The following is a 24,914-nucleotide window of genomic DNA, read 5'->3' as shown; positions in this document are numbered from 1 at the left end:
CATGCATCTATCACTGAAGAAAAGTAGTCTGGCATATGGTGAAATATGACTTCAAAAATGAAATTGAAGAATTGGTCCTGTCTTGCTAAATAAGCTTGGTTGGTCAATAGGTGGTTTGTTGGTATGGGTTTTTAAAAATTAAAATTCTTGCACTCAACTGAAAATCCTGTTATCCGTTAATTTCATTTTTGATCTACTACCAACATTTCTCAATGAAATGCCTCAATTTTCTTGCAAGGCCCTGAATGCTTTTAATATACTTCCAAAATATATTGCAGACATAGCCATGTGTATAGCCAGAGTTGATGACTTCTCATATTCTCATCTTTCAGTGTATCTGAGAGCCATTTGAGGAGAAGAGATTTACATACACCTTGTTCAAATAAATCTAGTGGAAACCCACATTATTTGTTTTCTGGATTGGTGAAGTCCTTTTTCTGTTAATTATGTACATGTAGTATACAATTTTGTTTTCAGTCAGGTGCCTCAGGAGGCTTACAAACAGAACGTGAAGATGATGTCAACCTTCTGTTGCAAGTAAATGACAGCAGTGATTGAGGGCTTCACAATACATGGATAAAATCTTGCAACTTTACCGGGGTGTCTCCTTCCGGATTCTTTGCAGAATTAAGATTGGCTTCTTTACACAGGCTGACACAGGCTGTTTTATTTCTCAGCAAGTTCTATATGTTTCATTTTACAGTCTCATTTTACAGTTTCATTTTACATTTTTCTGCTGTTATAGTGCCATTACCGAAGTACACCCAACAAGTAAAGTGCTTCATTAGCGCTTCCTAGAGAAAAATTGGACTTTCCCCATGCTTTACAATAGCAGGATAAAGGTCATAAACTCCAGGAGGGGTCCTGGATATTGGCAGTGTTGTGTAACCAGTCTCGATCTCACAATATAGGTCCAGGTGGAGAAGTCCTAAGTATGTGGTAATCAGAGTTTGTCTAAACCAATTACCATCACTTCCCATGGTAATAAATTCTAGTAGTTATGCATTAGTTGACTTTTTTTCCTTTTCTCTATTTTGAACCTCCTGCCAAATGACTTCATTGGTTGACCTTGAGTTCTAGTATTATAAGTGGGGAGAAATGTCTGTTCATTCTCTGTGCATTATTCAATATTTTATAACTTTGAATATGTAATTTTGAAAATATATTCTAGTACCATGCCCCACTGAATTTCCCTTTTATTAAATTTAAAAGCCCCAAAATTGCAAGCTTGCATTAATCAGTAGATTAATCAATTGAAGTTTTATACTGCAATCCTAAACATGTTTACTCAGGAATAAGTCCCACTGATTTAAATGGGGCATACTCCCTAGTAAGTGTATTTGGGATTGCAGCCTGAGGTAATCCCACTGGGGCTCATTTTAATCAATGAAGGGAAATGTTAATTAGTAGAGCTACAAAGAAAGAGACACATTAATTGTTTTACAGCACAAAGTTAGGTCTTCTCAGAAGTTCTTCTGAGTTCAATAGGGTTTACTCCCAGAAAAGCAAGTATAGGCTTAATGCAATAGGTAATGAAAAATAAAAGTTTAATGAAGGGCTTTATTTTTTAAACAGTGAATAGTAGATTTATATTTATTAATCGTAAGGTAGATTACATTTCCTCCAATATCTGTAAAAACACCATTGATATTTTAGTGGCATGTACATTTATTTAAAATAAATTGATTAAGGGATGAATGGGCTAAAAAGCAAATGATTAACAAATAAAATGACTTTAATTGGTTGAGCATTTATCCAATACACGTTAGCCCAACCTGTTGCCCTTCAGATGTTTTGAACTACCATATTCCTGACCATTGGCCGTGCTAGCTAGGGTGGAGAAGTACTTCCTTTTATCTGTCCTGAATCTCCCACCAATCAGCTTCATGGAATGACCCTGGGTCCTATTATTATGGGAGAGGGAGAAAATGTCTCCTTGGCCACATTCTCCACTCCATGCATAATTTTGTACGCCTCTATCATGTCTCCTCTAAGCCTCCTTTTTTCGAAGCTAAACAATCCCAGCTATTGTAACCTTCCTTCATAGGGGAGATGCTCCAGTCCCTTAATAATTTTAGTTGCCCTTTTCCTGCTCTGTAATATATATATATATATATATATATATATATATATATATATATATTAGGTGTGCTGACCAGAACTGTACACAGTATTCACAGTACACCATAGATTTGTATAAAGGCAGTATGACACTGGCAGTTTTATTCTCAATTCCTTTCTAATAACACCTAACATGGAATTTGTCTTCTTTACAGCAGCCACACACTGGGGTGACATTTTCATCAAGCTGTCCACCACAGCTGCATGATCTCTTTCTTGGTTGGTAACTGCCAGCTCAAATCCCATCAGGTTATAGTTGAAATTGGGGGGGGGGGGTTTGTCCCAACATGCATCCCTTTACACTTGCTTATATTGAACTTCATCTGACTTTTGGATGCCCACTCTCCCAGGTTGAAGAGATCCTTTTGGAGTTCCTCACAATCCCTTTTTGTTTAAAACCACTTAATGGTTTAAAACAATAGACACTTCATGTCTATTGACATTTTCAGACGTTAAGAACACTGTACACAATGACCTGTTTCACATGTAATGACAGCTAAGAGTACGGGTTGAATATGGGTGGTCATTGAACCATAGGTTATTGTAAAATTGTAGGTTGGCCTTACATGTGAAGTGTGCATTATGGTTTAACTATGCGTTGTTAACCACAAACAATCCTAGAAGAGAATTCATGGTTTGTTGTTGGGTTGTGAACTCTGGGTTGTTCATTGTTAACAACCCATAGTCAAATTATAATGCAGGGTTTGCATGTAACAAGAATCCATGATTCAATAACAACCCACAATTCAGTGACAACCCACAATTCAATAACAATCTGTACTCTGGGTTGTCATTTCATGTGAACCAGGCCATAATGGTTGATTCTTTGGATTTGGGTAGTATACTAGTTTGTTGTTTGCTTTTTTGTTTGCTGCAATGGAAATTTTAGGTTTCAAGCAAAACATTTAGGATCCATAGTAGTTCCACCTACACCAGCTACAAAGCCATAGCATGGTACCAGGCATATTGTAAACTCTAAAACATTATACTTCCAGCTATGTGCATGTAGACTTTGATACTTTCATCTATTTTGCACTTTTCTCCTGGTTTTTTAGCCAATAATATATTAATGAAGGAACAACAGCTAGGTGGCATCATGTTCATAGTTATTATCAGCTCTGGATTTATTTGTGTTCCAGCATGCAGGACAGAAGTTGTGAGCAGGCTGTACCTCTATCTTTAATGATGAAGGAGGCTTACTCTACAGAGAAAAACAGTCATGCGGGAAACCATGAAAACATGTCTGAAGATTCCTCATCTTATGAACTCTTTTATGATTCTCTATCGGACATACAGGATGGGACATTTTCGAATGAGCTGTCTGCCTTTCTCAATAAAGATGAGATAAGCAAAAGCCTTGAGCTTGCTCACAGTTCTATTATACATTCTGTAAAGGAAGATGAACCAGCAAAGCAGGAATTCACATATTACTTCAACACTTCTTCAAATTCACCAGACAGTGCCTTTTCCAGGAAGACCAAAGAGCATGATCAAGACACTTCAAAGAGGACTCAGGTGATGAGCCCAAGCTCACTATTGGTTTCAGCACAAACTCTCCCAGACCAGAAGAACCAGAATACATCTCAGGAAGCAAACAATTGTTTAAATGTTACTGGGCAACAATCTAATCTATCTCCCCTGCTACCTGCAAGACCCAGTTTTATTCGGAGTCTAAAAAATGCGGAAAGGGGTGGTCCAGGTATGCAAAAGCTGAGCCCCAAGTCCAAACCAGCTTCAGGAGGTGATGCCCCTTTCAAGAATAAGCTGTGTGACAAAGCGGCCACTTTGATCGAAGAGCTCTCTTCCATCTTTCGAGAAGCAGCCAAGACAAGAATCAGGAGCCCGGATGGAAACTCTTCTTCTCCAGATAGTGGATATCTTTCCCCTAAAAACAAACAATCGGCCTTGTCAAATTCCTTAAGGAACCCAACCCCTGACAAAACATGCCCAGAGATCACACCTGAGAGTGAGATACCTAACGTCACTCATGCTGGAGATGCTGTGCTCCAAAGGAAGGAAGGCTTTCGGGCCAGTGAGGATGCCTCCCTGAACCAGGTCAAAAAAGAAAGCCACTATCAACCAGCACCCCCTCGATTTACCCAGAAACTCAGAAGTCAAGAAGTTGCTGAAGGAAGCAAGGTGACGCTCCAGTGCAGAGTTGCTGGACACCCCACACCTCATGTCCGGTAAGCATTGTTTTCATCAGCTGTTACTAATGGCTGTGGTACTGTTACATGTTCATCTTAATGGGAAATTATTGTTATGGACCAAATCAAGGACAATGTAAATAACATAGATCTGCTCGTGTGACTGAATCATGTGGGTGCTATGAATAAGAATCCACAGAATATCATTACTACTAGGTTTACTCAGGGGCATTTAGAAATGGAATTTACCAAAAGCTTTTTGGAAATCCAAGAATGTAATGTCTACCAGCTTACCACTATCCACATTCTTGTTAACAATCTCAAGCAGGGCTGGCCCTCCAATGAAGCAGGATTAGGCACCTGCATCAGGCAGTGGACTGGGAAGAGCAGTGAATTGCACTCCTCCCACCAGGAGGGCCCAGTGCTGCCCTGCTGCCTTTAGCAGCTGCTCTGAAGAGTTCCACCAGCCACAATCTCACCGTGGCATTTGCCACAGTGAGACAACAGCTGGTGGGGCTCTGGTGTAGCCACCCACATGCCCTGTTTCCCTTTTGCCCACAACCCTTCCTTACTTTTGCCACCACTGCTGCATCAGTTCTGTGGAGAATCGCATAGCTGGAAGAAGTGATTGTCGGGCTCTCACAAGAGCTTGCTCAGGTCTTGTGAGATTTGGGCATGCCCTTAAGAGCCCCATAGCCACTTCTTCCAGCCACGTGGTTCTCCATAGATGTGGCAGAAGGGGGCATGATAGGGGAACGGGTGTGTGATGCGGCAGTGGCAGGAAGGGGTGCGATGTGGTAGTATTGTTTTCTCTCCCGCCTCAGGACATGAGTGTTGTGTTTCTCAAAACCTCCTGCCTTCTTGGTAGACAATAACAAGGCCTGCTAAGTAATCCACAAAGCTTTATTCAAGCAATAAACATCTCTTCCCACCTGAAGAGAGTCTAATCTCTAGGAACTTTCCCCTAGGCAAAACTATGCAAACTAAGCGAAACAATTGTAATTTCAAGAAGAATGGAAAGCCCTTTCCCAAGACGCATTAACTTCAAAGAGACTAGTTCTGAGGCAGCTTCTGATGGGACGCCAGCCAGGCCGACTTTCTCTTGCCTTCCTTTAGCTCCACCCGTTTTAGTCTATGGCATACTCTAGGATCAGCTAACCTCTCTATGCTCTCCCCCTCGGAAGAATGTTGGCTTCCCACTGACTGTATTATTTGCCCTTGACGAGATAAGCTCTGAAGAGGGTTCATTCCCAGCTGGTGAAGAGCCCGTGAGAGCTTTCTCCCCCCACTGGTACAGGCTGGTCTGTTTCTGGTGCCGACTCCTCTACTTCAGAGTCTAATTCTGATTGTTCACCTGAAACACCTTCCAACCCAGGGGGAGCAAAGCTAGACATGACAGTGAGAGAGTTCGTGCCAGGCCTGCACTCAAGGTACACCAAAAGGCTGGTGAGGATTCCCCTTTGCAGATGCGACACTATTTCTTCCTCAGCAAAAAATCTTCTATGTGTTTAATCATTGTATCTTTAGTCATGCTTTCCACCAATTTAGCTGGAATAGACTTTAAGCTAAGTGGTTTGTAATTTCCTGGTTCCCCCAGACCCTTTTCTTAGAACAGCCAATACAGTTAATGCAGCATGGATAATTGGAAACAGCCATTTGTAATTACAATTATCATCCCTATAATATGTTAATTTCAAATCGTTTCGTGGCGGTACCTCATTCCTGCAAACAGGTGTGCACTGTCTGTCTCAGACTTCTAACTTTACCATAGAAATCTGAGGAACCCAGGCTGCCCTCCAAGGTGCATCTTCTGAAGGAGAAAACAATGGGCATGGTATATCTAAGAATGCATCAATATTTGAACATGCGTCATGTGGGGCCGGTGTGACACAGCCATGCAGTCATGGAAATAAAAAACAGATTTAAGTGCCTCTTTTGTAAAAGTGGCCTAAACCTTTAATTCAGCAAAATGAGTCCAATTTGATGATTGCCAGCACATAAGCACAACTACAGTGTGTGCCCTAGCAGCTATGTAGGGAATGTCTTCTGAATATTAACGTATCAGTTTCAGTTTCATATCAAATGTATTCCTTAAAAGTGTATGAGGTCAATAGAGTTGTCATTCATTCACATTTTGGCAAGCTTATATTCTTAAAGTTATGATAATTACTTTCACATGCAGTCTGTGCTTTTCCATTCTTCCTCTCCGCCATTCCCTTTAATTGCATGTGAAACTCAGTGTGTGTGTGCGCGCACACACACGCCAGTTTCAAGCATTCCGTCACTCTCTCCCAAACATTCTGTCACATTCTAATATCATACTCTAGCAGGACTTTAGCATGTTTAAGGGCCATTACTCAGTGGTAAATCCAGGTTCACCACTCGGGCCCAGTTAACACATTTGCTGGATGGTGCAGGGATGCCTGGTTTCATTCACTTGACACTGGTATTTAACATAGATGCCTGGTGTGACAAATGTTCCACACTGGGACGGTACACACATCAGATAAACCACCCTGAAAATAAGCTACGGTGGGTTGGTTAATTGCTCCCTATCCCATGTTACTTCCAACTGGTGCTCTGCGGCTTGCTGTGGTTTGTTTCCCCCTCAAGCCTCCCTCCCACTCCCGACATGTATCCCATCGGCCTTTGCAGCTGCAGCACCACTTCAGCAGCCTACTCTGCTAATGAGGGCAAAATGTGCTCATTAGTGAAGTAGAGTTATTTTGATTGTTTTTGTTCACTTTCAGTGTTTTGTGTTTTTTTCACCCTTGGGGAAATTTGCACAACTTTGCTAAAGCACAGTAACTGTCTCCTGATTTGTCCTTTGTTTTTGACTTACTTTTTGGTACTGCTCCATAACTTTTGGTTCACCACAGACAGATCCCCACAGCCCAGCCATCGTACACACACTCAGGTATCCTGTAGATGCTATAATAAGAGGTATCCCCCCCCCCAGCATATATGGGTGCATTCAGATGGAAGGATCGTGGTGCTCACAATCCGAAGGCACTGGGAAGCTATTCCATCTTTTCTTCCTGAATGGATTTTCTATGTTGAGAAAAAAGATGGGAACTCCCCATGAAATTCCATGAATGAGGCAAAGTGGTGGTGGTATAAAAGCCTCATCTGGAAGCTCCTATCTTTCAATAATCCATTATTTTTATCTTTCAAATAACTCGACCAGTTCTAAAGCAGACCATTTTGGTGGCGCAAACCTTCCACACTTATGGTGAAAAGAGAATTTATATGTGAATTGTTATTATTCAGTGACCATCTGGTAATGACTTGCATATATGAAACAACCAACACAGCTAAAATACCACATCTCCTGATATTACCTCAAACAGGTACAGGGTGAAGCAAAGAATGAGACAGTGGGGCTGTTTGAGAAATCTGTAACAGAACAAAATGAGTTTGGATTTTTATGAATCTGATCCACGAATTCCGCAGCAGACTAGCCTTTCTGCTGTTGGGCAGATTCTGTGGACTTGTGGACCATTTTTCTAACCTTCAGGAATTTTGCACCAATTTCGTCATAGAAAAATATATACACACACATAAAACACTGACCAAAAATATGCATTTCCCCCATAGGCTAAAGCGTGTAAATGCACATTTGGGGGGAAATTGTGCATTTGGAGTAAAATTGCACATTTGTACACCTGTTAAACCGCCCAGAAAGCTTGTGAACAGCCCAGAGAGCTTCGGCTATTGGGCGGTATAAAAATGTAATAAATAAATAAATAAATAAATAAATAAATTTTGCATTTGCACAAATTCAGAAATTTTAATAAAATCCAATTCCATCCATGGGTGGCAATGGAACAAAAAGAGCCTGACAATCTGCAAAATACAGACGAACAGATTTTACACAATTCATACATCCCTAACCCACACTCAGGGTATTTTTCACAGGGTGGCTTGTTAACCATGCAGTATGGCTTGTTAATCACCCTAAACAAACCAACAACAAAAGTGGCTTGTTTGAGGAAAAATAAGCACAGAAAACGTCCTGTGTTCAGACAACACACTAACTCATAGTTCAACAAATGACCGACAGTTCAACAACAACCCACACTCAACCACTGAGTGTGGATTAGCATGTTGTGTGAACTCAGTTATTCGGTACCATGCTACTGAGTGACAGAATAGTGTGTTAATGTTGCAAATTGGGGATTGTGGAATTATCAAAGTGTGTTGGAATATACTTTATCCAACTCATAGAAACATCTTCATAAGCTAACCTTATAAGGATGTCTACTTATAAACATCATGTCTTCTGTAGCCCCAAACGCCATTACATCCTGGCTTAGCAAACTAATTTCTAAATATATATTTTTCCCAGTTTCAGCTAGGTGTCTTTTCCCTATGGCCTATCTTCTCAGAACCCAATCATGTGATCCAAAAAGCCAAAATCTATTTATACCTTCTGCATAGCCATCCTTCCAGAATATATCTGGGTGTTTTCCTCTCACTGGGAGGATTGATGGAAACACCAGCTGTGCCCCCATATCTTTAGCATTGCTTTGAAGAGCGTAATTGGTGCCCATAAGGAATAAGCAACATGGGCTTTAACGAGCATGTGCAACTTTTCCATGTGGGCACAAGGCAAACATCACAACACCTAGAATGCCAGATCAGGTCAGCAAATTTGTTGGGCACAGATCATTTCTGTGGAGCAATGGAGGCAACTTCTCCCTCACTGCTTCAGTAGCTTGAAAACTACAATTGGATTGAAGAAGGATAAGCTTTGCTTCTAAGAGGATAGCCTCTCTGGAGAGAAGAAAACCCTGCTTGATCTCCAGAGAGAGGTTTACAATTGAAGAATGAGCACGCATTGCCCCACAAATGAGTTTTATTATAATCTAAGTTTTGATCCCTATGTTACCAAAATAGCACTATCCAGTCACAAGAAGGAAGTGTCAGCAGGCTTGGGAAACCCCACTATTTGCAGAAGTACAAAAGAAAATCTAGACAAAAATCATTAAGAAGGGGGCAAAGAAACAGCGACAATGATGATACAGGGATTTGAGGAATACCCTATGAGGACAGGTTGAAGGAACTTGAGATGTTCAGTCTGGAGAAAAGAAGATTGAGGGGAGACACGTTAGCAGTGCTCAGGTAAATAAAAGGATGCCACAGGAAAGATGGTCAAGAACTATTTTCCATAGCCACAGAAATTAGGACCTGAAATAATGGGTATAAGTTACAGCTACCTTATATTCCGATTAAATATAAGGAAACACTTCCTGACGGTACAACAGTGGAACAGTCTACCTATGGAGGTTGTGGGCTCTCCATCTCTGGAGGTTTTTAAAAAGGGGCTGGACAGCCACCTCTGTTGGATGGCTTAATTGGTTTTCCTGCACATTGCAGAGGGTTGGACTAGATGATCCTTGTGGTACCTTCCAACGCCACAATTCTATGATTTTATGAGTCTATGGTTCAGTGAGGACTCAGCATGTTCAGTGAGCACAGAGTGCTGAGTGTTGAGAGTATGGGAAAATGAAAAAGGGATAATAGAATGGAGTACTCTGAAAAGAGGCATGGCTGTCTGAAGCCATGAACAGGAGCACTCCATACTACTACCTTCAGTTGCAAGTCCAGCCCCACTTGTAATAAAACGGTATTAAAATATAGAGGGGAATTATAGGGCATCATCAGAGTGGCCACTTGCGACTGGCCACTCACGGATCTTTGCGGGACATTTTGACAACGCTCCAATCCTGCTACATGTCTCCCGCTCCTTCTGACGTTTTTCCCACTTCAAAATACCACCCAGAAAATCCAATTCTTCTGGCTGCTAACGCTAAGGCATATTCAAGGGGCAGTGAGGGTGGCAAAAAAACAATATTTTGCTGCCACTATAGAATCATCATTCTGCCACCCAGCAGAGCTTTTCAGGGTTGTCCGGGGGTTATTGCATGTTGGCCCCAAGGACACTGTAGAACGTTCTGAGGCCTGCTGTAATCTATTTGCTGGGCACTTACAGAATAAAATCTCCTACATCTGCCAGGACTTGGAGTCCAGAGTTATAGCAGGTGAATCAGACGAGGTATCCAGAGCACAGTCTTTTCCACTTTTTCTGGATGAGTTTCAGTTGGTGCAGTTCAAGGATGTTAACAAGGTTCTTGGACAGGTTCGTGCTACCACCTCCACATTGGATCCTTGCCCCTATTGGCTAATAAAAGCTAATAGGGATGGAACAACTGGCTGGGCCAGGGAAGTGATTAATGCCTCTTTGTGAGAGGGAGTGGTCCTCCTGAAAGAGGCGGTAGTGAGACCACTCCTGAAGAAATCTTACCTGGACCCTGACAATCTTAATAACTATAGGCCAGTAGCAAATGTTCCATTCCTGGGCAAGGTCCTTGAGTGGGTGGTTGTGAGCCAGCTCCAGGCACTCTTGGATGAGACCAATTATCTGGATCCACTTCAGTCAGGTTTCAGGCCTGGTTTTGGTATGGAAACAGTCTTGGTCACCCTGTATGATGACATATGTCAGGAGAAAGACAGGGGGAGCGTGACTCTGTTGATTCTCCTTGATCTCTCAGTGGCTTTCAATACCATCGACCATGGTCTCTTTCTGGAGCATCTGGCTGAGTTGGGAGTGGGAGGTGTAAAGGAAAAGCGCCCAGCAACCTGCTGGTTTCTTGACTGGATTTAGCACGGATCCCCAGGCACAGACACTCACAGCTAACAAAATATGAGGTTTAAGACCATTTATTAGGAAAAGGGTAGGAATACATGGGATTAGCAGAATAAAACTATAAAAGCATGCATATATATGTAAGAACCCAGAGCAAGCAAGCTAAAAACTATAACTACAAGTCATACGTCACCCCAGACCGATCTCAGCCGACACCCCCTGTTCCTTTCACAGGGAGGTCTTTATACTATTCTTTTCACTCCTTCCCCCCTCCATACAGCTTTGATGCGCGGAATGTCTTCACACCTCTGCCCGGGATGGTTAATCACTCAAGGACAAGCGGACAGTTACACTCGGCTTGGCTCCAGTCTTCTCCCCCATACAGCTGCCTGGTTCTTATCTCCCTTCCTATGGAACCATAAAATGCATAAATTAAAAGACATGCCAGCCCCAAGGTCCAGTTTAACTCTCACCTTACCCTTACAGGAGGTACTGTATTGCAGTGGTTCCACTCCTACTTGATGCGTTGGCTCCAGAAGGTGGTGCTTGGGAGATATTGCTCAGCCCCGTGGATTCTCCAGTATGGCATTCCGCAGGGGTCAGTCTTGTCCCCCATGCTGTTCAACATCTACATGAAACCGTTGAGTGCAGTCATCCGGAGTTTTGGAGTGTGTTGTCATCAGTATGCTGATGACACGCAGCTCTATTTCTCCTTTTTATCTTCATCAGGTGAGGCTGTGGATGTGCTGAACCGGTGCCTGGCCGCAACAATGGACTAGATGAGGGCTAATAAACTGAAACTAAATCCAGACAAGACTGAGATGCTGTTAGTTGGTGGTTCTGCTGACCAGATGAAGGGTGTTCAACCTGTTCTGGATGGGGTTGTACTCCCCCTGAAGGAGCAGGTTCATAGCTTGGGGGTTCTCTTAGAACCATCTCTGTCACTTGAGACTCAGGTGGCCTCGGTGGCACGGAGTGCCTTCTACCAGCTTCAGCTGGTGGCCCAGCTATGCCCCTATCTGGACAGGGATAACCTGGCTTCAGTTGTCTATGCCCTGGTAACCTCCAAGTTAGATTACTGCAATGCACTCTACGTGGGGCTGCCTTTGAAGACAGTTCAGAAGCTGCAGCTTGTGCAAAATGCAGCGGCCAGAGTGATAACAGGGACCAGAAGGTTCGAACATATTAGACCCACTCTGACCCGCTTGCATTGAATGCCTGTCTGTTTCTGAGCCCAGTTCAAGGTGCTGGTTTTAACCTATAAAGCCTTACATGGCTTGGGACCACAATACTGATGGAACGCCTCTCCTGACATGAACCTACCCATACACTGCACTCAACATCCAAGGTCCTCCTCTGGGTGCCTACTCCAAGGGAAGCTGGGAGGACTACAACAAGAGAGAGGACCTTTTCTGTATTGGCCCCACAATTGTGGAACAATCTCTCTGCGAGGCCCGCCTGGCGCCAACATTGTTATCTTTTCAGAGCCAGGTCAAGACTTTTCTCTTCTCCCAGGCATTTAGCAATATGTAATTAGCCTGGGTTTGTTTTTGTATATTTTTGTGATTTAAAATTTTTGTATATTGTTTTTAAGTGTTTTTATCCTATGTAAACCGCCCAGAGCTTTGGCTATGGGGCGGTATACAAAGGTAATAATAATAATAATAATAATAATAATAATAATAATAATAATAGGCACTATTTCCTGCCATGTGCAGGAGAGGTTGCGCCATTAAAACGCCCACTGAATGGGCCACGTGGTCGTTGCTTGCTTCCTCTTTCTTCCCCATGTGAAGAAAGAGGAAGGTGCTCTAATGCCTGGCATTATTTGTTCCTTTTATGTGTTTCTGTCCTCATTGTTCATGTATTAAAGAAGTGTTTGGAAACACTTTAAATAGTTCCAGAACTGTTCTTGGGGGTGTGGGCAATTAGGTAATTTGTCATGGGTACTATCTAGCAGGTACCATGACAACTGCTCCAAAACATGTGCCAAACACGTCATGCTTCTGGACACTAGTTTGGACATTTCCAGGGTATAACCTGAAGCAGTATGAAAACTGTCAAATTGATTTATCTAGAGCAAGGATGAGTAATCTGTGGTCCTCCAGATATTGCTGGACTACAGCTCCCATCATCCACTGCCATGCTGGTTGGGGCTGATGGGGATTGTAGTCCATCGATATCTGGAGGGCCACAGGTTACTCACAGAGTCTGTGCCATTTCCTACACAAGTGAGACCCCCACCCCCATATGAGCAGCAGCACAGTGAGACACACCTGGGCTTTCATGCCCAGAGATGCTGTCCGGGAAAGCCGCCAAATGGCTTGACAAAGAAAGATAAGACCAGCCGGTAGCTAGGCAATGAAGGTGTTTATTTACAGAAGCTAAACAGTGCAGGGAAAGGAGGGGAAAACGGGGGTTTGAATGCAAAAGTCAAGGAACAGGAACAGTTCAAGGAGCAGGCTTGTAGAGTAGTCAATGTCCAGTCCAAAGTCAAGGGAGCGTGGCAAAGAGGAGATTCGATAATGCAGTCCAAGTTCAAACACAGCCAACAGTCAGCGACAAACCAGTAACACAGTCCAGAGTCAGGGGCAACAACAGGCAAGACGTAGTCACAAACCGGTCCAAGGTCGAAGCAGGAATCCAGAGTAGGCAGACGTGGTCACGGGGTCCGGGAATCAAGACAGGAATCAGAATCCAGGCGTTCAGGAACTAGGCACGAGGTCACAAGATCTAAGAGCAAAGGCTTCCGCCAGAATGCTCAGATAATCTCTGACAACTTTGCATGGCTCACAGCTGCGCTTTTATGCTCAGTCAGAGTGCTGAGTCATGGTCTCTCAGCTGATCCCTAATTGCCTGGCGTTTCTGGTGGAAGCGGTGAGTCCGGCGTCTGGTTGCCTTCTCCGCCTGCAACTGGCTGAAACCAGGCTTCCCCGCCTCCTCCTCAGACCTCTGCGGCTCCTCCGTAGTCTTTGCTGGCATCAGGCCCTCAGAGCTGGCAGAGGTCCCAGCTGGCCTTGGCTCTTCTCCCTGAGGCTCTGCCACAGTCTCTGCCAGTCAAGCCTCCTCACTACCTGAGCTGGGCTTCTCGGTACTAGGTCCAGCCTCTGCCACCTCCTCCTCATCTCCTGACTCCATCTCTATGCAGGGCATGACAGATGCCATGTTTGCAAACTGACACCCATGTAGGGGCTCTTGTGGTGGGTGTTCTTCTTGTGATCACAGTAACATATTTTTTTAGTCACTGCAATTTCAGTGGCCACATAATAAGTTTCCATGCGTATGGAAGAACTGGTTGATGCAAGCAGTGCCTCTGCATAGGTTGTAAGCCAGAAATGGGTCTATGTTTATCCAAGAATCTTGGGCAGGGGGTGGATACTGTTAAATGTGAACTGGCTCTATGACTGAGCATACAAAAATGAACATGTCTCTTTCTGGCATTGATGGCTCTTTAGTATTGCTTCCAAATCTCTGCAAAGTCGTATGTGTCCTTGGTTTCTTTCAGAAGTGCTGCTGTGGCAAATATGACGAATAGCTGCTTTTTGTTGATAAGGTATCGGTTGCTGGAACTCGGCACATGTTCAGTGCTGTTGTGTACAAATAAAATTCTCGGTTTTTTTTATCTTAAGCAGCATAATTCCATTCATTTCAAATGAAATCAATGCAATTTTTCCCCCTTTGTTGAAAACCAAACACATTTCAGGCAGCAATCCTATGCAGATTTACCTGTGAATAAGTCCCCCTGAGTACAATGGGATTTACTTACAAGCACACATTCACAGGACTGCTCTGTAACACTGCTTGTCTCATATTAATATTCAGCACTTGGCAAGATAAGAATAACACTCTTTGGATGTCCAAGAGTTGTTTAATGGTTGTAGATTAATTCCATCATACAACTTCATATTGAGTTCCTCTCCTCCCCCCCCCCCCCCAACATGGGCTGTTTAATTTTTAACTATGCAAACTATACAACTGGGAAATCCTGGACGAACGGTAGAAGTGTTGATGGCACTTGAAGTACAGTTGTCTGTGTAGCGTTGTAATTGCCTTTCTTCAACTGAAGATGTCACTCTCCCTTAAGTAAGGCAGAGAGGGGGGAAACCCTTTAACTATTCAGATCTTGTTTTAGTGAAATTCCAGAATTCTTATTAGTGTAATACCATTTTCAGGCCGACTCAGAAGTCACAAAAATGTCCAAGCTTTTAAGATCTCCCGATCTCTTCATCAAGCATGATGTTATGAAAAGGCGCCGGGGGGTGGGGGCAGAACAGGAGGGTGGGAAAGGCTGGCTTGATGTAGAAGCCCATGAAATCTGAATTACGGACAGATTTTTAAGATGAAATAGGCGAAGCTTACAGATACTCAAACTGGGCTGTACCCATCACAGCATTTGGTAGAGCCCAATATGAGAATCTATAGACCCTCCCCCCCAAATTTGTCTTAAAAAATTGACCATGGTGTAGACATCGTGACTTCATTATCAAGTTATTTCTCCCCCACTACCATCACTAATTTGCTTTTTGTAACATCATGCCTAATAAAGAGATCTGAGGATCTTGGAAGCTTGCACATTTTTTGTGGCCTTTGAGTTGGCCTAATAAAGGTATTTATTTATTTATTTATTGCATTTTTATACTGCCCAATAGCCGAAGCTAAGCGGTTCACAAAAATTAAATTATTATGCTAATATAGATTTTGGATTTTTTCTTATGGCTGACAAGCTACCTTTGCATTCTGTTTTAGTGAGTAACACCAGGGGGCAGAATGAAACAGTTTTACATGTATGATCAATTGACACACATTGTTTATATCAAACTATGAATATTATGCTATTATTCAGATCAGTGATTATGAAATCCACATCAGAGACAGCCGTAGGTAAATTCTTTGGAGTCTCACACAGACTATGTAGGATTTTGAATGTGGGTTCTCCCATTTTGTCTAATTCTGTTTTATTGTGAGAGGTTTTTTTTCTTCTTAATCATTTGCTAATTCAGCTCATAAAAAATAGCAGGCTTTAAGTATTTGTTTTAAATGTTTTCACTTTAGCTATACAAGTGATATTTTATAGGGCTGTTGTGTGTTTTAAAATCAAAATAATTCCAGCAACTTCTGCAGTATTCAGTTAACTATTTACTATTATTATTATTATTATTATTATTTCTTCATAGGATTGTTTGTTCCGCACTACAGTCAAAAGGTTCCCATAATGGATTACAGGAATCAATAGACAGTCTCTACCCTCAGGCTTAAAATCTAAAAGCAAAGGGATATGGAGGAAGGAGAGGGGGGAAAGCATGAGTAAACATTATACCCACAATTGTTAAGGTCACCTTCATATTTAAAATATTTTCCTTCTAATATTCTACAACATAGTCTTTGCAAAAAAACCAAAAAAGAAACAACAAAAGTTCAGCTATGAAAGTCAGAAAATGTCCAGCTTAACCTGTGGGTAAACTAGGGGCAAATCCGTTTAGCAAAATCAAGGCAGGCAGATGTCAGAAATAAAGGGTTACCAGTTACGCAGAGAGGAATCCAGAAACAGGGTCAGAGATGAAGCCCCAGAGCAAGGAGCAGGGTCTCTGCAGGAGACCCAAGGTCAGCAGCACAGGAGATAAAGCCATACAAGAAGCAAGGTACTCAGAAATGGTTCCAATAGCAGCCTCACCCAGGGCTCACCTGCAATTCATCACAGCCCCTCTGGCAAAAGTCCTACTCATGAGGAGGCCTTGACTCATGGGAAGGCCTTTACTCTTGAGAATCATAGAATAGCAGAGTTGGAAGGGGCCTACAAGGCCATTGAGTCCAACCCCCTACTCAATGCAGGAATCCACCCTAAAGCATCCCTGACAGATGGTTGTCCAGCTGCCTCTTGAATGCCTCTAGTGTGGGAGAGCCCACCACCTCCCTAGGTAACTGATTCCATTGTCGTACTGCTCTAACAGTCAGGACGTTTTTCCTGATGTCCAGCTGGAATCTGGCTTCCTTTAACTTGAGCCCGTTATTCCGTGTCCTGCACTCTTGGAGGATCGAGAAGAGATCCTGGCTTTCCTGTGACAACCTTTTAAGTATTTGAAGAGTGCTATCGTGTCTCCCCTCAATCTTCTCTTCTCCAGGCTAAACATGCCCAGTTCTTTCAGTCTCTCTTCATAGGGCTTTGTTTCCAGACCCCTGATCATCCTGGTTGCCCTCCTCTGAACACGCCCCAGCTTGTCTGCGTCCTTCTTGAATTGTGGAGCCCAGAACTGGACGCAATACTCTAGATGAGGCCTGACCAGGGCCGAATAGAGAGGAACCAGTACCTCATGTGATTTGGAAGCTATACTTCTATTAATGCAGCCCAAAATAGCATTTGCCTTTCTTGCAGCCATATCGCACTGTTGGCTCATATTCAGCTTGCAATCTACAACAATTCCAAGATCCTTCTCGTTTGTAGTATTGCTGAGCCAAGTATCCCCCATCTTGTAACTGTGCATTTGGTTTCTATTTCCTAAATGTAGAACTTGGCATTTATCCTTATTAAATTTCATCCTGTTGATGAATCAAACACCTTTTTATTCAAGCAAGCCTTTGGCATGTAAGCGGGTCTGTTGGGTACAGTGACCTGATACGAAAGAGGGCAGGGCTCCTGGAGGCATACTGTTGTGATGAAGAGGGGATTTCACCAGGAGCTGCATGCATACAAATGACACCTGCTGAAATTCCCTTTTCTATGCAACTGTTAAAGATACAGGAGCCCTGTCCTCCTTTTCATATGGTCACCCTACTCCTATTTTAAATTTACAAAAGGTTAGATTTTGGTGTCACTATTCAGGAGTCAGTTGATTCAGCATTTTAGAATATTAGAAGAAAAATATGACTCCATGCTGTGTAATTTATGATTATGTGCCCTACAGGCTGTGTGTGGGAGGAGAAATAGTCTCTCCTTGATCTTTCCTCCCTATTCCATAGAACTGGCACCTCAGGGCTGCTATAAAATTTGGTCCCAACAAGCTTCGTGGCAAGCTCTCTCTAAATCAAGATCTGTTGTTAGAAGGGAGTGTTTGGGCAAAGCTAGTGTTAGATGACTGAAGATGCCATTTTCCAACAACTACACTTACTGATTATGGTCTTCTGATTTTTTTTCTCCATGGAACTTAAGAAATGTTAAGAATGATTCAGACATGTATATAGTTCTCATAACTCAATGACTCACAGCTTAAGGTAGCAGCAGCTCATGCAGGAAGGTCTACCAGCTTCCATAGATGAGCACCACTGCATGGAAAAGAGGACCCAATACCCCTACCAGAGGGCATTGCAAAGCAGTGCCAGAGGCATGAGGCCTGCTTCTTCAGCACTGTATAGAAATGCTGTTGCTGAGTGGGTGCCAGTGCCCAGAATGGGTCACTGATATCATTGCCCATACTAGGTGCTGGTAACTACTCTGCAGATGCAGGCCAGTATAGTAATAGCATAGCAGCCCCCATGCATTTTGTGCCACTTTGCTCAGTTCTCTGGAAAGGGTTTGGTTCTCCTTGTCCCCACAGTGACACTCAGCACTCCAACAAACTATGGTATCACTGGCTGAATGTGCAATAGGAAAGCTTTGAATATGGTAGTGGTTTTGACATACAGAAGTCTGCACTTGATGTTGCAGCTCTCAAGTGATAAATATGCCCATGTGAATTCATGCTCAACTTCTGATGTGACATCACACTAGGGGGACCAGAAGGAAGGGGAAGGGGAAATCGTGAAAGTGCTTGTTTCTTGGAGTATAATGTAGTTAAAAGGGGCCAGTGTTCAATGCAGGCAATCCACCAGCTCGGAACACATTGTGCTAGTGGGAACTGCTAGTGACCACAGGAAATTAGCACTGGCTAGTGCAATCCATGAATCTACCCAAAATGTCTGCTTATAGAATGGGACAAGTCAACGGAGCTTCATTCCATGGCCTCCACTAACTTGTCCCATTCTAGAAGTCGTCATTTCGGGTAGTTTCCAGTTGCACTAGCTACTTTCCTATTATGCTAGTGGTCATTCCCTCTAGTGCAGGAGCAGTATTGAATACTGCCCACTCCGTGCACTTTTCACAGTGATGTAAGGAGGAGTTTAAATGTGGTCTAAACTGATAATATGAAAGATCATCATCGTAAAAATGCCTTAAAAGTACTTGTATTTTCTGACAAGGACTTTCTGAGCTAATCAAATGCTAGTAAACCTCATCAGTGCTGCTTTGACTAATTATTGGCAGCACAGTACAATCTATGTCTATACTGTACATAATATATACTAATAGTGTGACGATATCCATCTAGTATTGCTGGTAAATACTAAACTTTTTGTATGTTTTTGTGGTTTTAAGTTGTATGTTTTTGTGGTTTTAAAGTTTTGTATATTGTTTTTAAGTGTTTTATCCTATGTAAACCGCCCACAGAGCCTCAGCTATGGGGCGATATATAAATGTAATTTAATAATAATAATTAATAATATAATATAATAATAATCTTCCTCGAAAAAGATGTTAGGAATAAAAGTATGCCCATTTTCATGCTGTAAAATCCTCCTCAGATATATCACAGAAATGTAATTCAGAAATTACAGGCATAGCTAGGGGATATGAAGGATCACTCTGTTTACCTAGTGGAACTCTGAAGCCTGTTCCTCCAGAAAGCAGCCCTTGACATCTGGAGCATCTTTGAGAACATCCCCCAACTCAGGATGAGGAGGTGCTGTTGGTGGTAACATGGCTAAAGATGCTTTTTGCATCCTGGCCAGTTACAATAGCTCAATTTTTAGAATTCTTCTCAGATTACATTAAGACATGGAATTATAACACTGGGCCAGATAGCTCAATTGTTTGGGAACATAAGGGTCATTGTTCACTTTGTTGACTATGTCTGGAAATTCCAGACGTTGGAAATCCAGTCTCTCAAATTTGTGAGTACAGATTTATGCATAGAATTCCTCCTCTATATTTTGCCTATCTCTAGCTAGAACAACTTTTCTTTTCCTTTTTGAGATCTTAGTTTGAATATTAAAATTCTTGGATGAGACCCAAGGACCAATAACCACCCAAACCATGGTCTGTGTAAGCCTGGTGGCCTGACTACCATAAAAACCTATAGTAATCTAAAGTCATTGTGGATCATCAGAGCTAGCAATAGTATTTGTTCTTAGCAGACTATCCTGCTTTTCTCAGACAAAAGGGAGATTCTTTGACAAGCTGACTATTGGCTGTATATGTATGCAATTTTTCAATTCAAATATGGAGCCATATAAATAGCGTTTCATCCATGTTAAACATTTTCACATTACCCATTCTAAAAACTTGCACATGAATAGCAATTGATCTGAACAATCTGATGGTTAATTTTTATTTTTACAAATTACAAACAGGTTCAAGGCAAAATTCTCTTCGCAGCACTTAGCGATTATCTGCATTTCTATTATCTCAACATGTTGTCTGGAGTTTTTCCTCCAGTTCCCTCAAGGTTTCACTGGACCACCACTATCCACTGGATTTGACCAAAAAAAAGAAGAAGAAATAGATTGTTTATGCTCTGATCTGACAATCAGATGCTTATTTGGCAACGTTCACAGATTGGTGCTTCCAATTTTCAATGGTAGGTATGCTAAGAAGTATATCCTGCATACAGGGGAGTTGTTCTTGAAATTGTAGGTTTCTGGCAGCACTGGGAATATGGGAGAAAAGAGCATTCAGGAAAGAATTACAATTGGAATCAATCGTAGTGGCGAAACTGCAGTCATTGCTTATCAGTGTTCATACATCTACAGTGTAGTGCTATTCCAAGCCATTCTAAATTATTGTGTTTAGTGGGTTTTTGACATCTATCCATGCTTGCTTTCTCTCAAGATTGCATCTTGGAGTGTTTAAAATTCTTGGAGGGAAGCACTGTAATTGAATAACCAGATTTAGATGGCACATTTTTGAGGGATGCAGTACATGGCTTCATAAATATTAATGTGGTAAATAGAGTTATCACTTCAAACCATGACATGGTAAGCAAAGAATGTTTCAAAGGACCAAAATTGTGCAATGTCTAAATTGTGTGTATAGGGGAATGCTCTGTGTTTGTGTGTGTGAGAGAGAGAGGGGGGTGAGGAAATAACAAAATGGAATAGTAAGCAATGATTGAACACATTAGACTGGGGTTTGGAACTCTTTTTAGGCCTGTGGTTTCTAGGGCAATTTTAAATTGGCTGCTGTGTTGCACCCAAGAACAGACATATGGTCTGGGCCAAAATAGATATGATGAGGAGAGTCACATTTGTTTATTCATGTGTCTGCCCTGATGTCTTATTTTGACTTCCAACAGGACATCGAATTGAGGAGAGCTAAACACTTACCCTTCCCAGTGTGACTTGCCCACACTCCACCACTTACACACTTTTCTCCCAACACAACTCCCTATCAAAGCTAGGATGGGAGAAAAGTGCCTGGGGCAACAGGGCATGGTGAGATAAGGTGGGAGAAGGAGAGTTTTAGCTTTCCTCATTCATGTCTTTTTTTTCCACGTTAAAATAAGACTCTCAACCCTTACCGTAAACATATTGATCTCCACAATGTCTAGTTTGGCCTTCCATCACTGGAGCTGAGGAAGCTAATTAAATACATGATTATTCAGTCTTAACATTGCCCACACATGGTGAAATCGAGAGGCAATAAAGACCTTGCACTTCACATATTACACTTTTACCAGATAGAAGTTAGAAAAACATCTCTGGAGACTTGCTAAACCAGTAACAGTTAAAGTGATTACATATGACAGTTATACCTTGAAAGAAGTATGATAGGCTAAAGCTTCCCATCCTGTGTATTTTTTTAAATATTTTTTTAAATTAAAAGTATACAATAATCACAACACATCAACTCATTACCTAATAATAACCAATAAAGAACAAAGAAAAAAACTACTTAATACAGTAATCTAATAATAATAGTAATAACCATAATAATAACCATCATAACCATCATAAAAATGATAATAAGTGCAACTCACCCACTGGGACCGTTATTCTCCACTCCAAAATTGTAACACATCTTGTGACGGTTTACACCCTTTTCCTTTTCTTAATACAAATTTAACAAATGGTTTTCAAATCTCCTCAAAATCATTCCGCTTTAATATTCCTTTCTTAACTTTCATACACCCCGCCATCCTGTGTATTTTTTTAGGGCAAATATTTGGGGAGGAAAGAAAAGATGTGTAGTTATTGCAAATGGTGTCATTTTAACATACACAAAAGGGGACTGACATTTATATCTACTAAAAATGTAACGTCCAAAGCAGATCTTCATTTTCAGTGGTTGAATTTCCTGTGGTTGTGTCATGGTTTCACTATATAGGGGAGCCTTTATGAGAAAAGTCCAAGAAACCTCACTCTCTGCACCCTGAATGATATGGATAGAACCTAACATGCAACCCTGCATGTGATGGGCTCAGATTTCATGTTATTGGCTTTGGGTATTACAGTGATGCTAAATGTTACTGCTCCTCTTAGTATGAAGTCCAAAAGAGGTTGGACCTATGTCAGGCTCAAACTGAAGTCTCTTGGGAGCTTTGAGGCTTTTCAACTAATTAGAAAATAGGATTGCCCATAAAAGTTGTTCTTGAGGGAACGACAAGTAAAAGCAAATATAAGGTTTTTAAGATCTTGTGCAGGCCACCTCTGTTGTTGAGGTATTTTCCCCTTAGCCTCTGTAATAGCTTCAAAGCAAACATAACTTGATGTTCCTTCATGTTGAGTATGTGTGTAATAAAAAATGATTATTACTTTGCCCTTACAGTGCCTTTATATCAAAGGATCTCTGTGTTTAACAATCTCTGTCATATGTTGGCAGCTTTGCCTCAGATTTAGACATCTAAAACGGATGCTTCACTGTGGTGAATGGAAGAAAAGATAGAACATAAAGTTCAAAGGATATGGAACTGGAGTTGCTAAAACATGGAACAGACCTGTATGACTGTGACCCCTCAAGGCAAAAGCAGCACAACAGCCATGTATAGCAGTACACCTCATTAAACCTTCCCTCCCTCTCCCCCCTTTTCCCCCCTGCCTGCAGTGTTTGGAGCAATTTCTGGCATTATACACCAAATAATACCTCCTAATCCATCATTAGTTGTTCTTTCCATTCTCAGTTATGAAACATGGAACATTTTAAGTGGTGCAGCATTATACTATCAATGAATGGTTCACAAAAAAAAAAACCTGGCAAGTGGCTTTAGGTGAGCTACTGAGATTAATAGGAGGTAGAATATTAAACAATACCAATTTGAGATGCTCTGATATCCTTTCATTTCGTATGTAAAGAAATGCCAACATGCTAATAGACCACCAAATATACAACACTTATTTTGGAAAGACTTTAATCTGACTCTCTCATATATATGCTATTCACTTACATGAGATCAAACATTGCAGTTCCTGACTAGATGTAAATATGGTATCCTACATTTATACGTAGCTTTTCTGGTCCAGGTGTAGGCAACCTTACTCTCCCCTCCCTCTACAAGCCAACACATCCCCTTTTCACTCTCTCTGGCCAGATCTGCACCAAGCAGGATATGACACCTTGAAAACCGTTTGAAAACTGAATATGAACTGTGTCCTGGGCCCCAACAGTTGTCACTATTGTTATAAACCATTTTAAAGCAGTAGTGTACATCCTGCCTCTCTCTCTCTCTCTCTCGCACACACACACACACACACACACACACACAGAGAATATCCCTGAGCCCCTTTGTGCAGCCCATAGGCATTAATGGGTCATGAAGATGGCAGCAGCTGTAGGCCTTCACTTTGCTTTGAAGCAATCCCAGCTGCCAGTAAGAAAATGTGTTAACCTAAAAAAAACTGCAAGGATTGGGCACCAAGTAAGATGTCTGGCGACACTTTTTTTGCCCATGGGCACCACATTCCCGATCCCTGTTCTGGGTGTATGTTTACTGTTATATATTAATGTTAAGTTATTCTACTTTATATGTATTATTTCAATAAGTCTGAAAATCCAATAAAAGATATTTGAAGGGGATGGAAATGAGGGGCAGCTTTCAAGCCCCAGCAGATCACAACATATGACTGCTTGACTGCATTCAAGCTGGTGGGTCACCAGTGGGGTGGGCCGACACACAGTTTACAGAAGCTGTATCTGAAGAAGGAAGCTAGGCCTCTTCAGTGAAAAGTGTCTTATGTATTTTATTATAGGCTGCAATCCCTTGAGGGAAATATGGTAAGAGTCAAAACATACTTCTCCCTTCAGAATCATAACCTGGATTCAAACCAGCTTTTCAGGGAAGAGAAAACATTGCAGCGCATACGTAGAAACCTATTTAGATCCCTAAGGAGGGAAGTGTAGTAAAGAGGAATTCACTACAACCAATACCTGCTAAAATAATTAGTCTAGAGTTCATGTAGGTTCGTTTTGTCCAAGCATGCCCAAGAAATGGGGCTCAGTAGTATAACTGCAAATATGCTATTCTATTCCTTAGTGCACAGTGGCCATGTTTACTTACATTTACATCTATAAAATAGCTACTGAACTTGGATATAAAATTATAATCGCAAATTGCTACGCCTGATGTTTTTACAGTTGGACAGATAAGAATGATTTCTTTGTCTGCAGTTGGCGATCAAAGGCTGATGGAAGCAATCATGGAAAGAGATTGCAGTTGTTATTGTTTTCATTTCTAATAGAAGGGTCCACAATGAACTGTTCATGGAAAACATTATTTAGTAATTCTACATATATGGCTATTTGTGTTTTTTCACACTGGTACTCTGTAAAAATTGATGCAGTCAATGCCACCCACACCCCAATTAGGAGACAGAGAGAGAGAGAGGAGACTATCTTCCTAGGTAAAAGTCAGCCCTTAGCTAGACCTAAGGTTTATCCCGGGATCGTCCCAGGGTCATCCTTGCCTGCTCCCAGGATATCGTGTTTGTCATTTACATGAACAGGGATGACCCTGGGACGATCCCGGGATAAACCTTAG

The 24,914-nt window shown here is 41.8% G+C and overlaps 1 protein-coding gene across 2 annotated transcripts in view; it reads left to right on the top strand.

Annotated features, from left to right (window-relative positions):
- PALLD (palladin, cytoskeletal associated protein) overlaps positions 1–24,914 on the top strand; it is a 275,860-nt gene that overhangs the window by 3,116 nt on the left and 247,830 nt on the right. For both annotated transcript variants that reach the window (XM_063136019.1, XM_063136018.1), the window contains exon 2: positions 3,261–4,307. In XM_063136019.1, coding sequence (XP_062992089.1) covers positions 3,262–4,307 — 1,046 coding nt within the window. In that variant the 5' untranslated portion in view covers position 3,261. The remainder of the gene's footprint in view (positions 1–3,260; positions 4,308–24,914) is intronic.

Source organism: Elgaria multicarinata, chromosome 10 (assembly GCF_023053635.1).
Source record: "Elgaria multicarinata webbii isolate HBS135686 ecotype San Diego chromosome 10, rElgMul1.1.pri, whole genome shotgun sequence".
NCBI lineage: Eukaryota > Metazoa > Chordata > Lepidosauria > Squamata > Anguidae > Elgaria > Elgaria multicarinata.
The sequence above is the reverse complement of the archived record's forward strand: the minus strand, read 5'-3'. Positions and strand labels throughout refer to the sequence as shown.